Genomic DNA, 12,059 nt, shown 5'->3' on the forward strand with positions numbered 1-12,059 from the left:
GCCAAGTTGGGCTATGCTTTAAGGAAAACATAAAGTAGTGGGAAAAGAATGTGTTGATAGCCATTGTGTAGCACCTGATAGTCACAGCCAGGAAGAGCTCTTTGGAGTGGACGGGTCACTAACCATCCTGTAAGCCTCACCAAATGTCGCGCAAGCCTCCAAGGAATATAGTGTTGTTTTTGTTTGGTTTTCCCTAACTCTCCAACAATTGCTTTTTAGTGGATTATCTATCACAGAACATGACAAAAGAAGAGTGCAAGACCAACCATCACATTTGTACAATTGAAATATAATTTTATTATTATAATACATCAAAATCATGGACTGCAATAACGTTGTCTGATTAAGTTTGACTTATTCTGACAGAGCTCACTGAATATGCACTCCGGTTACCTGACGCCTGGTTTACATGTATATCAGCCAATATTTCAGCATGATTAACAATAGCCAGCTTTGATGTGAAAGAAGGCTAATTTGTGCGCTTATGAAAAAGGTATGGAGGTTAGGAACAGACATAAATAATTTCTTTCAATTTGCTTCAACCTGTATGCATGCAGGGTGCTGTGTTTTCCAAGGAGGCAACATAATCTGCACCAATTTAGGACATTTATTTTAAATCAACTTTGGTGCAGCTGATCATGTGAAAGTCAAAAATATAGTTAACCTGGATACCAAGAACGCCACATTCTCATTGGTACTCAATGCACTGTCAAACTGAACTATGTTCAAAACTTCTATATGACCCAGTCCAGGAGCGGGTGAAAAGATTTATTGAGGATATTTAAAGATTACGTTCTACTTTTTGGCATTCTGGAGACGCTCGCTCACATTTTCCCAGTTAATGACATTCCAGATAGCCTTAACATAATCTGGCCGCACATTTTTGTACTGAAGGTAGTAGGCGTGCTCCCAAACATCGATACCCAGCAGGGGGATGAGACCTGAGGGTCAGAGAGAGGAAAAAATTACTCTGAGGGCTCTCAGTCATACGGTCTTTAGTCTTACAATATATATTGATACTGAAACAGCTATCACACTACCCTGCCATTACACATACATTTCAACATATTATGAAGGCAATACAATAATATTACAGTGGCTCCAAAGTCTGAGCCAAGACGCCAAACTCTTTATTTGCACCCACATTTTCTACGGCAGCCTCTTTTTCCGTTTCTACCTTTCACAATAAAAGCCCTAGACATGAACATTGCATCACTGCTTATGAGAGAGAACTTATATTCACACAGAGCATTTTGCTGAGAGGCAACAACTCAACAACAAAAAAGCATTCAGTACTGATTGCTGTATGATGTCCTTTTGTTGTTCTATTTATGTTTTTATGTTTCATGTGGAACTACTTGAGCAGGTCTCCCTTGAAAAATAGATCAATGATCTCAATGGGATTCATCTGTATAAATAAAGGTTACAAATAAATAAATAAATAAATGAACACACTATAGTAAAATTATCAATTTCACATCCTCCACTGTCAAAATATTGTCTGATTTGTATATATTATAAGAAAACTAAGAATCTTAGGTTTCATCATCTGTCCTCTATTATTTCATACATTTCTTGGATGATTTAGGTATCGTTTCATAATTTGTATTTCACTACCTCTACTTCAAAGCATTGTTTAACTGACCTGTAGTTCCATGCAGGGGATCCTGGTTAGCACAGGCAGCGATACGAAGGCTTCCACTTTCCTTGTCGAGGCCCAGCCAGCCCCAGCCTGACCCCTGCACGGCCACTGTCGCCGCAGACATCCTCTCCTTCATCTTCTGGAAGGAGCCAAAGTCCCGCTTAATGGCCTCCATCAGCTCCCCTACAACAAGGGACACAGACAGGTGCTATTTCAAAGCAATGCTAAACATTAGGATCATAACAATTATTTTCAATATACTTAATTTAACATAGTATATATTTTCTATATAATCCAAATACAATTATTTTAGCACAAATCACATAATACTTTGCCTACTAATTAATGTCCCCATTTGACCCATCTAAGTAGCATCTTTGACCAGTAGGGGGCAGAATGCCAAAGGAAAACAACCTGAGTGTAACACAAAGCTGAGCCCAGCTTCACAGGTTGATCAGTCATGTTCCTGCCAACCTGATGAATGCATGTTCAGCCAATAGTTATTTAAATGTCAACTCTGGTTAAGTCTGCAGAATCCTCAAACACATCACAACACAAGTTTCTGCCGTTTTATTTTGGGATGATAGTGTATTTTAAAAACTTGTATGGGCTAGTTCACTGGGAGTGGCTCACTATTGAGTGCTTGAATGGGTGGTAAGGTAAAACTAAAAAAAGACAGTCTTTGTAAAGTATTATCCAAAAACAATGAGCTGCAAAGAACTGCAGAGTTGGCTGTTCCCTTGCAGTAGGTTTAGCAATAATGGCAACCCTTTAACTTTACAGATTCATGTGTTTATTGATGCAGATATAGGTTAACTACATATTAAAAGCAGTGTAAGGTAAATAGGAGCGCTGTTTAAGATATTGGATGAGTTTCTGCCTTACCCTGTGGCTCTCCTCCCCCATTAGGAGAGAGGTTTGTCCAGAAGATAGAGTGGTTAATGTGGCCGCCTCCATTAAACTTCAGAGCGGGCTGGAGGGCCACCTGTGCCGTCACATCTCCTAAAATAAGCCAAACACATGCAGAAGATGAATATGAGTAAACATTTTGAATATATGGATTTATTTTAGGAAACTGTTTCAATCACAGTACACATTTAGATTACAATTGTCCTGCTATTTAATATATATATAGATATAGATATATAGATATATATATATATATATATATATATATATATATATATATATATAGATATATATATATAGATATATAGATATATATATATATATATATATATATAGATATATAGATATATAGATATATATATATATATATATATATAGATATATATATATATATATATATATATATATAGATAGATATATATATAGATAGATAGATAGATAGATAGATATAGGAGTTTGTGTTTCTTTGTACCCTTTGCTAGTGCCTCCTGATATTTCTCCTCTGTAACATTGAGGTTGTTCACATATGTGGCATGGTGCTTGCTGTGGTGCAGCTGCATGATCTCTGCGTTGATGCTGGGCTCCAGGGCTCCATAGTCGTAGGTCAGGTCAGGGAGAGTGTGCTTCTGCCTCGATGCAGCCACCAGGTTTAAAGTTTGGCTGAGGCTGGCTGCACACCTGGAACAAAGCAGAGCAAAAACGTCCCTAACCATTAGCATTGGATTTCAAATACAGCTTTAAGTGTAGTGGAGTAGCCAACATGAATACTACTAGCCCAAGAGAGCCTGACACAGGGAGGTTCAATCGTTTGATAACACTTTTGCAACAAGGTTGAAGTGACCTAAATATGTGCTGTTTATTGTGGAATAACGTTACAGTAAATTCATCAGGTGTTTAAATATAAACTGAATGAGCTGGTGACACCGAGTTAGCTAAGTATGAATATGTGTGTCTGAACATAAAAGCATTCAATTAACAATTCACAACGAAGACAATGCGAGCAGGACTATGCTATAGTTTTACACAATTCTTCTTTATCTACGCCACAAGCTAGCCTTTCAGTGCTGCTACACTAAGTTAGCCTCCTGGCTAGCTCAATGTTAGCTCTGAACACAACAACTGTCCCAAGTTCACGAGCAGTCAATGCTAGAAGGAGTTAGCTATCCTAACAGCCCTCTTGCTCTTGAGCATGGCAGTATTGGCACTAAAAGGTACGTTGATATCTGTTTTACCTGCGTATCTGGCCAACTCTGCACAACATGTTCACAGTGGTGCTCGCAGGATAAACAGGACCGAGTAGTCTCACTGGTTACTGGTTACTGCCCTTGAAGTGTGCGATTTCAACTTGACAGCAGCCGACTGTACCATTATCGCACTGTGGGGGTGTTGACGAGAGTGTACAGGAATGAGATAACCCTTAACTGAGATCATTTCAAGCCACTTTTTAGATATAGGTTATCCACTGTGTGATGACATGGGTCATTAAAACGTGGTACATCTAAATATCTGTTTAACATTTTAGAAAATGTACGTTATCCCTGCCTCTTTTTATAGATTGATCAACTCCCTGGTGCACTTTTTGTTATAAAAAAGAGCCAGCTGAAGTCTATTCAATATGTTTTGAAACATTATATGCCCTAGAAATTCAATTATACATAATACAATGCATAATAAACGTGGTAATTGTAAAAGTAGGCTGAACAATTTAGAACATTTATCAAAACTACCAGCAAAGGATCACGTGAACGTTTCTTCTACCCACTTCTACAAATGGATCGATCAATATCCAAGATCGTCTATATTGAGGAAAATGATTTACTCAGAAATACAAAATAATCGACGCTTCAGTGTATGTGATTGTAAGGTACAACATTTTCACAACCATAAAGACGTATAAAGAGAGCTTACCCTTGCAATTCCTCTGGACTACGTTATCAAATATAATAATAACAGAATAAGCATACATTTCCATCATTCTCAATTAAGTAGCATGTTCCCAGGAAGAACTATAGGGGGGACTGAGAAAACATCCCGATATACAATGTTTTATCAAATCTAATGGGGTAGAAAGTTACCTAGCATGGCACTGCCAACAAATGTAACTTAGCTTCCCTTGGTATATTAACTTTACAACAGAGACATTCATTTATTTGTTTTAAGTTAAAAATAATAATAACTGCACTAGGAAATACTATATTCCAAATCTTAAAAATAACCAACGAGAGACTACATGTGAATAACTTCAAATAGAACTCAAATAATAAATGGCCGAGGAGCTATCCCTTAATATCTATGCGTCGCAGCCACGTTTTAGATTCCTGAAACCTCTGCGGAGTGAGAGGTATGTCTCTCTCCTCCTCTCTGGCTCACTCTGCAGCAGCAGCAGAGCAGAGCCATTCTGCCCGGCCATCAGTGACGAAGATGATGGTGATTACGCCGAAGCGAGTCAACTACACATAAATCCACTGCCAATTTTAACGTAGTTGCAATTTTCCGTGTTGTTGAGAATCGGTGAAACCGCGAGGATCCAGAAACATCGAGATAAACTCGTCTGGTGAGTGTTTGGATGGCTGAAGGCCCGAAATCTGCAGCCAAGAGCCCGCTAGTTTCAGGAAAAGGAGCGCAAGGGAGGGAGTCATTTCCTTCACCGCCATTTTGTGATAACAAGGAGCCGAAAACAGAGCCAAGAATTTCATGCTGCCAGGTTGAACATAAATCAATTATTGTAGCTTCACACTGTAGTTTCATAACCAATGTTTAATTCACTAGCGGATGCTAAATGTTATTAGCACTCTGTAGTTAACCTTGTTAGCTTATTTCTATTCCTTCTCATCGCTGCCCTGCCACACCAGCTAACATTAGGCTCGACAGCCCTTACTGACTGGTAATGTTCACTTTTATATGGTCGACCATGTGGTTAGCTTGCCCTTCACACACATAAAGCATCCGTTTTTACTCGGAAACCACAACACTTGTAGCAAATAGCCAACTTGTCATTCATGTCATATTTTTACTGCGTGCACAGGCTCCGAGTTGCCGCTAAAGATGATGCAGCCATCAACACTCGACACGAGCTTTATTTAATGCTGATTTTTCTTCTATATTAATTTCTAGATTTCAAAATGACCAACGAGGAGCCTCTCCCCAAGAAGGTGAGCGTGTTTTCTAGTTTATTTACCATGTGTCACGACTTCCTCCATGTCAAAATATGGGCTTTAATAATTGATAAGCTTCTTCATCTAACCAGTTCTTGTGTTTGCTCTCTCCAGGTTCGCCTCAGCGAGTCTGACATGAAGACCCTGACCAGAGAGGAGCTTTGTACCAGGTAGGTTACAGCTCCACTATAGCATATTAGTTATGCTGTGGGGAAACTTGATCTGTTTAAGAGCTACTGATGTTTACACATGTTCTGCTCCTCTCAGGTGGAAACAACACGAAGCATATGTCCAGGTCCTGGAGGCTAAATATACAGAGCTATGTTGTAAGTGAACCAGCTGCATCCACCACAACATGTGTCCTCTGACAGCTATAACCAATATATCTGGTTGCTTGTGAAGGAATGTTTCTCCTGATGCCTTTTCTCTTCTTCCTCTCTTCGCCGTCTTAGCCAATGATGTGCCAGGGCTGAAGGAGTCTGAGGAGAAGCTGAAGCAGCAGCAGCAGGAGTCAGCACGGAGGGAGAACATCTTGGTGATGCGGCTTGCTACGAAGGAGCAGGAAATGCAAGAGTGCACAGTACGTAGTTCCTCCACCTTACTAAAGCTGTTGTTTTGATTATGGGGAGCTTGCTTTTTTAGCAAGATATAACACTTGATGATCTCTTTGGATTTACTTAACTTAAATAAAAGTAGGTACTCTTAGGCTGCTGCTAACTTTTAATTATTGATTGATTATTCGATCTTCTAAAATAAAGTGTTAGGTTGGCTAAACCTCTGCTATTGACTAATGCTCATTACAACTCACTTAGTCTTTTACTTGCTTGTTAAGTTTAATCAATGGCATAAAGAACCCAGTATCAGATTGCAAATATCAAGAAACTTCAACAACAAACTCCAGTCAGCACATGTATTGTTAATTTTCACTTGAAAAACTGAACCTATAATATCTCAGCTTATCTATTAACGGACATAATTTCAGCACCACACTTTAAATTGTATTCAATAATTATAACGCTATGCAGGCTAAAGTAAAAGTGTGTGGAGGAGGGCTCCCCCTATCTCTTATCTGACTGACATCTCAGTAGATCACTGGGTGGCATTGTGGCAACACATGCCATTCTTCCAGGGCAGCTGAGGTGAACACACACACACATTAACTGCCAAAGGTTATACAGGTTTTAGACTTGGGACCTTGATGTTGCCTGCCTTTTTTAACCTTGAGCCAGTTGAGATTAGTTCAAGCTTTGGGGCATATTGGTTACACCCTTGCCTCATGTAAATATATGCAAATCATTGACATGGAAGTTTGATGTGATGTTAGCTGTGAGTTTAGCAGGTGAGATTTTGTTTGTTTTGAACTTTTGTCTGCCTGGAATGGAAATGATTTACTGTATGTGACTAGGACAGCAACTCATATCTAACAATAGCTTTTGATTTAGACTTCACGTGGTGTTCATGTAATATGATATGATGAGGACTTATAATCCAACCACATTTTTGTTTGCCTTAATATATATCTAGATGCTGTTCAGAGCTGAATGATTATACTATTTTAAAAGTAACATGCAGAGTCCCCATCTTTGATAATCTGATATGACCAAATTCTGCTCTTGAGGCTCTTTTGATTTTACAACCAGAATATCTATTTGATTTTGGGGGAACTTGCTGATGTAGCTTTATCGATTGAAGGTTGGTCAGGCTAAAATACTGCATAACAGCGGTACATACTACCCTTTACTGGTCAGTAACACCTGTTTGTTTTATCCTGCAGACCCAGATCCAGTACCTCAAGCAAGTCCAGCAGCCGAGTGCGGCCCAACTGCGGTCATCCATGGTGGACCCGGCCATCAACTTGTTTTTCCTCAAAATGAAGGCTGAACTAGAACAGACTAAAGACAAACTGGAGCAGGCCCAAAATGAACTGAGTGCCTGGAAATTTACACCTGATAGGTAAAGACAATCAAAATAACCCCCACCCTCCCAAAAAACAGTCAAGACTTCCTCATGCCCCCCACCCTCACTCTCGCTGCAGGCATGCAGGATCAAAGGTGGGGGGGAAGGCTGACAAATGCTGTACTCACCACGAGACTCAGACTTTACAGAAAGCCAGTCACTGCAAAACAAAACTGTTTTTGTACTCTCGCACTGTGCCAGCTACATATCACATAACCTAAAGCGAAAAGACAGTATGGTCAGGTGACACTTGTGTTTCAGCTCTCTCCCCTCGTATCCCCTCACCGTCCAAGGGCCTGAAGGAGTCCGGACTGTTCCTGAAGAGGTGGTCACTCACTCCCCGACACGGATAAGCCCTCCCCGGCCCTTCAGCTCAAAGCAGACAGTTCAAATATTAAATAGGGGGGTTATGGTGGAGGTGAGTCAGGCAGGGAGCATCCCTAGCCTAAAACAGCAATTGAACATTTTAAAGACAATTCCCCTACTTGGTTTAAAAAGACATTTAACTGTGGATTACACCACACACATACCCTGTAGTCTGCCTGAGAAACGTAAAGACTTGTTGGACAGTCTAGATTCACTGCAGTAACATGAGGAAAGTTTCTAGGATTAAAAGTAAGACTGTGGGGGGAAGAGCCGCTAGCAATGATGTTAAGACTGAGCGGAGCCAGATCCTGGCCCCCAGAGCGCTGAGGGTCCAGTCGCCTGTGTCTCTGAACATGGGCCCACTCACGGTAGAGTGTATTTACATGTTTTATTTTGTGACTTGTTTCTTTTAACTGCCATTTCATTTGATCTTTCTCTTGTTTCTCTGAAACAAACACTTACTGCAGTGTGTGTTCACCAAGACGCATGATTGGCTTTTGATTGTTTAAACTTGTGTTCATATTTGCACTTTTATGATGCATTGAGCCTAGCTTAATTCTTCAGGTTCAAACTGAAACACACTGCTGTGGGAGTCCTGTTTTCAAGTTGTGAATGCAAATGTCTTTAACAATTCATGTTATGAGTTGATAAGAATGTATTATTGTATTTCTGTGTATTGTGATTGACCTTACAATCTTTCCCTCAGCCAGTTACTCTAATAGCTCATTAGATTACTTTCTCACATCTGTGGCACAGATCCATAGCCACTGTTTCAGAATGGAAGGCACCAATCTTTTGTGTTGTTTTAAAAACTCATTTATACTCTGGTCTCTCACACTGATGTGAGGTGGTCCATAAACAGCCTTTAAAAGCTAAAAGCACATTTCTTGCCATTCCTTATGGTTAAAACTATCATTTCAGGAAAAATGCAGTTAAATTGCATCGCAAGTAAAAAACCAAACATACATGTATTTAATTAGCTTTGAGCTGTTACCACTCTAATGCCTGCTGTGATCGGCTACAGATGCCACGACTGTTATGTTAACATTTCCTTTTCCTCTGGCAAGATGACTTCCATAGGCATAACATACATTATAGTAGAGATTAGTTATGGTTTGAACTGACGTGTAAACTTGTCATTTACTGCAAATTTGGCTTCTTGATTAGGGCTTTTGTAAAACACAGCCACCAACTGCTTTTACTGTGTGTTTAAATTGATGACCATGCAAAACCAGTGCCTGGTTCTGCAAAGCATCTTTCCTTTTAATGCTGCTCATAGTTAAGGGTTGATATTTAAATGCAGGGTTTCTTGTAGTGTGTCATTCAAATGTTACTGTTACATTTTTCATTCTATTTCTTTCTCACACTCTGAGCTACTGTTGTAGCGAGTTGTTGACTTGGAGAGTTTGGTGGCGACAGAATTGCTACTGTGGTTTTTAAAAGTGCTCGTTTCTTTAATATGCAGCATGGTGAATTAAGTTAAAGTGTACAAATGGTTCTGTAGCAATGTGGGACCAGTAAGCTGCTTTTGGGTTTCAGGGGAGGAGGATCTTTTTATATTTTAAATGCCTACTCAGAACTTCTATTTTTTATATAGTAAATGTTTAAATGTCAGTTTGAACTTTGGGGCTTTTACAAGAGAATAATTAACTTTTTGGGTAGAATACAGATTTATATCAATAATTGTATCATTGATTTTAGTACAATGAAAATCCTTTTGTGGCTAGAGTAAATTAGGAATGCTAGGTTGCAGCGTTAATGTTAAACTCTAGCATGTTGGAACGGATCACCTGCACCTCTTTGCCTGTCGTGTTTGTCTCCTGGTTCACTGCGTGATGTGAGACTTGTTTCCCTTACAGCCAAACGGGGAAGAAACTGATGGCCAAGTGTAGAATGCTGATTCAGGAAAACCAGGAGTTGGGTAGACAGATGTCCCAGGGACGCATCGCCCAGCTGGAGGCGGAGCTGGCGCTGCAGAAGAAGTACAGCGAGGAGCTCAAGAGCAGCCAGGACGGTGAGAACACAACCAGCATCCAAATCTCACAGCCGGTTTTACTTCATCATACGCACATCTTTTCTGTCCAAGTTGTTTTTGACTTTCTTTGTCTGTTCCTCTTCATATCTCTCCTAGAGTTGAATGACTTCATCATCCAGCTGGACGAGGAGGTGGAGGGAATGCAGAGCACCATCCTCGTGCTGCAGCAGCAGTTAAAGGACTCCCGTCAGCAGCTGTCTCAGAATCAGGGGCCGTTGGACGGAGCGGGCCCCAGCAGGACTTCACCTTCTGCGTCCTGCTCGTCCGCTGAGCCGTCCGCCCAGCCCGAGCCGCCCAGCGCGTCCTCTGAACCGGCAGGCAAAGACTACGGGAGGGTCTCCAACGGACCGAGCAACGGCAACTCATCCCAGAGGAGCGAGACGGCCACGCCCAGCCTGTACCGGGAGGTCAGCAGCACTGAGGAAGACTTTCCCATGTCCCCCATGGTCTCCAGCCCCGGAGAGACCGAGACCAAACTGTCCAACCACTCGGAGGAGACGTCAGGGAGTCAGACGGCAGCGGGGAGGGTCGCAGGACCCTCGGGCTTCGGGAGCCAGCTGAGCGCAGGGTACGAAAGCGTGGACTCTCCGACAGGCAGCGAGACGTCATTGACTCAGCACTCAAATGACACAGACTCCACCACCGACCCCCAGGAGGACAAGGCTGCCATGGTGACCAAGGGCACCAGGACTGCGGGGTCACGGCACACTCAGAACGGCCTGGACTCCGGCAGTGCGGTTTTGTAATGTACTTTGACATGTACTGTCTTTTTTTCTTTTTTTATACAATATACAAGGCAACAACTGCATAGTCTGTAACACGGCGCAGCTGTCCAAGACATTTTGTTTTCACCCTGCTCTCCTTGCCTCTCGTGATGCCTCTGTCACATTTGTGTTGCTAAACAGGGATTTAACAGGTATGGGTTAATGTTAGATTTGAATTGAGTGGATGTCTGATTAAAACTAGTACGTTTCATTCTGCTGTTTTCTTTGAGCATGTCTATGCTGTTCTGTTTGAGCTCTTGACACTGAAATCAGGCATCTGGTGTTGTAACTCATCGTCAAAGTCAGTAAAATCACTGAATTACCGTAGCTTCGCAATAGTCAAGGTCATTTTTTAGATGTTGGCCTGTGTTTTTTTTTTTTTTTAATGCAGTTTAAATTTTTCATGACACAAATTCTGTTCAAAAGACTCTGTTGAATTGTGAGTAGTTTATATGCGATGTTCATATTATTCTGACTTCAGTCCTTTTCATGTACTGACCAAATACCAATAAAGATTTGTAATACTATAGAGTGAAACCCCATCATTACTCCCCATCAATGCAATGATAGGAAAACTCATCACTTGTATAGCACATTGGAAGCATACATATTTAAAAACCCTTATTACTTAATAAACCCTAAAGTATAAAACTGTTTTGAGTAGGTTTAACAAAATGAAAGTATTTAAATGTTAAGATAATGGACTCATGGGTATGATCAAATGTTTTTCGCCTTTAATATGTTTAATAATTCACAATTAAATGTTATAAATCATACCAATAAAGCATTACGGTAGCACAATGAGGCTAAAAAAAGGTTGAAAAAACCTTACAGATAAGTAGAAAAATACATTATAGTAGGAGTATTGATTGAATGTGGGTCTGATTATCTTAAAGTTCAATGGGATGTGGCTTTTCTAATAAATAAACACTCCTCCTCCCAAACACGTGGTGGCGTTGTGTTTCTTTTCACTTCCATTTACACTTCCTACTCGGTGCAGCTCTGACAGACGGGCAGTGTCAACAGAGCCCTGCACAGAGTAGACTAGTAGACATTCAGGAATAACCTCTCCAGCCAAGCAGCCGTCTATCAAAATGAACAACGAGTCTATTGTCATCGTGTCTGCTGCAAGGACGCCCATTGGTGAGGTTTAATATCCCTTTAACTGCCATACACGTTCATTTTAAACACTTTTCTAACATTGCTACTTTGCTGTTGCTACATTCTGACTT

At 40.7% G+C, this 12,059-nt stretch overlaps 3 protein-coding genes across 7 annotated transcripts in view; 2 read left to right on the plus strand and 1 right to left on the minus strand.

The window, feature by feature from the left end:
- Positions 1 to 268: 268 nt before the first annotated feature.
- On the minus strand, positions 269 to 3,926 carry sod2 (superoxide dismutase 2, mitochondrial). Its single transcript, XM_079646642.1, has 5 exons — positions 3,784 to 3,926; positions 3,024 to 3,229; positions 2,528 to 2,644; positions 1,646 to 1,825; positions 269 to 941 (listed from the first exon to the last, which is right to left on the minus strand). The coding sequence occupies exons 1-5, from the start codon at positions 3,810 to 3,812 to the stop codon at positions 796 to 798; spliced, it is 678 nt and encodes a 225-aa protein (XP_079502768.1). The 5' UTR covers positions 3,813 to 3,926; the 3' UTR covers positions 269 to 795.
- A 977-nt stretch (positions 3,927 to 4,903) lies between these two features.
- On the plus strand, positions 4,904 to 11,354 carry wtap (WT1 associated protein). 5 transcript variants are annotated; one of them, XM_079646639.1, is made up of 8 exons: positions 4,904 to 5,105; positions 5,666 to 5,703; positions 5,821 to 5,876; positions 5,974 to 6,032; positions 6,159 to 6,286; positions 7,481 to 7,659; positions 9,888 to 10,042; positions 10,160 to 11,354. In XM_079646639.1, the coding sequence occupies exons 2-8, from the start codon at positions 5,674 to 5,676 to the stop codon at positions 10,807 to 10,809; spliced, it is 1,257 nt and encodes a 418-aa protein (XP_079502765.1). In that variant the 5' UTR covers positions 4,904 to 5,105; positions 5,666 to 5,673; the 3' UTR covers positions 10,810 to 11,354. The 5 variants fall into 5 exon arrangements, 4 of the variants coding, with proteins under 4 accessions (XP_079502765.1, XP_079502764.1, XP_079502767.1 ...); XM_079646638.1 differs by lacking the exon at positions 4,904 to 5,105 and adding an exon at positions 5,171 to 5,255; XR_013802035.1 differs by lacking the exons at positions 4,904 to 5,105; positions 10,160 to 11,354 and adding an exon at positions 5,153 to 5,255 and having other exon boundaries at positions 7,481 to 8,396; positions 9,888 to 10,026.
- Positions 11,355 to 11,819: 465 nt separating this feature from the next.
- The window catches only part of acat2 (acetyl-CoA acetyltransferase 2), a 2,892-nt gene continuing 2,652 nt past the window's right edge, over positions 11,820 to 12,059 (plus strand). Inside the window, 1 exon segment of the mRNA XM_079645295.1 lies at positions 11,820 to 11,970. Within this exon segment, the coding sequence (XP_079501421.1) occupies positions 11,922 to 11,970 (49 nt within the window). The 5' untranslated portion in view covers positions 11,820 to 11,921.

This window comes from Notothenia rossii (assembly GCF_949606895.1).
Source record: "Notothenia rossii genome assembly, chromosome: 8".
In the NCBI taxonomy this organism is placed as follows: domain Eukaryota; kingdom Metazoa; phylum Chordata; class Actinopteri; order Perciformes; family Nototheniidae; genus Notothenia; species Notothenia rossii.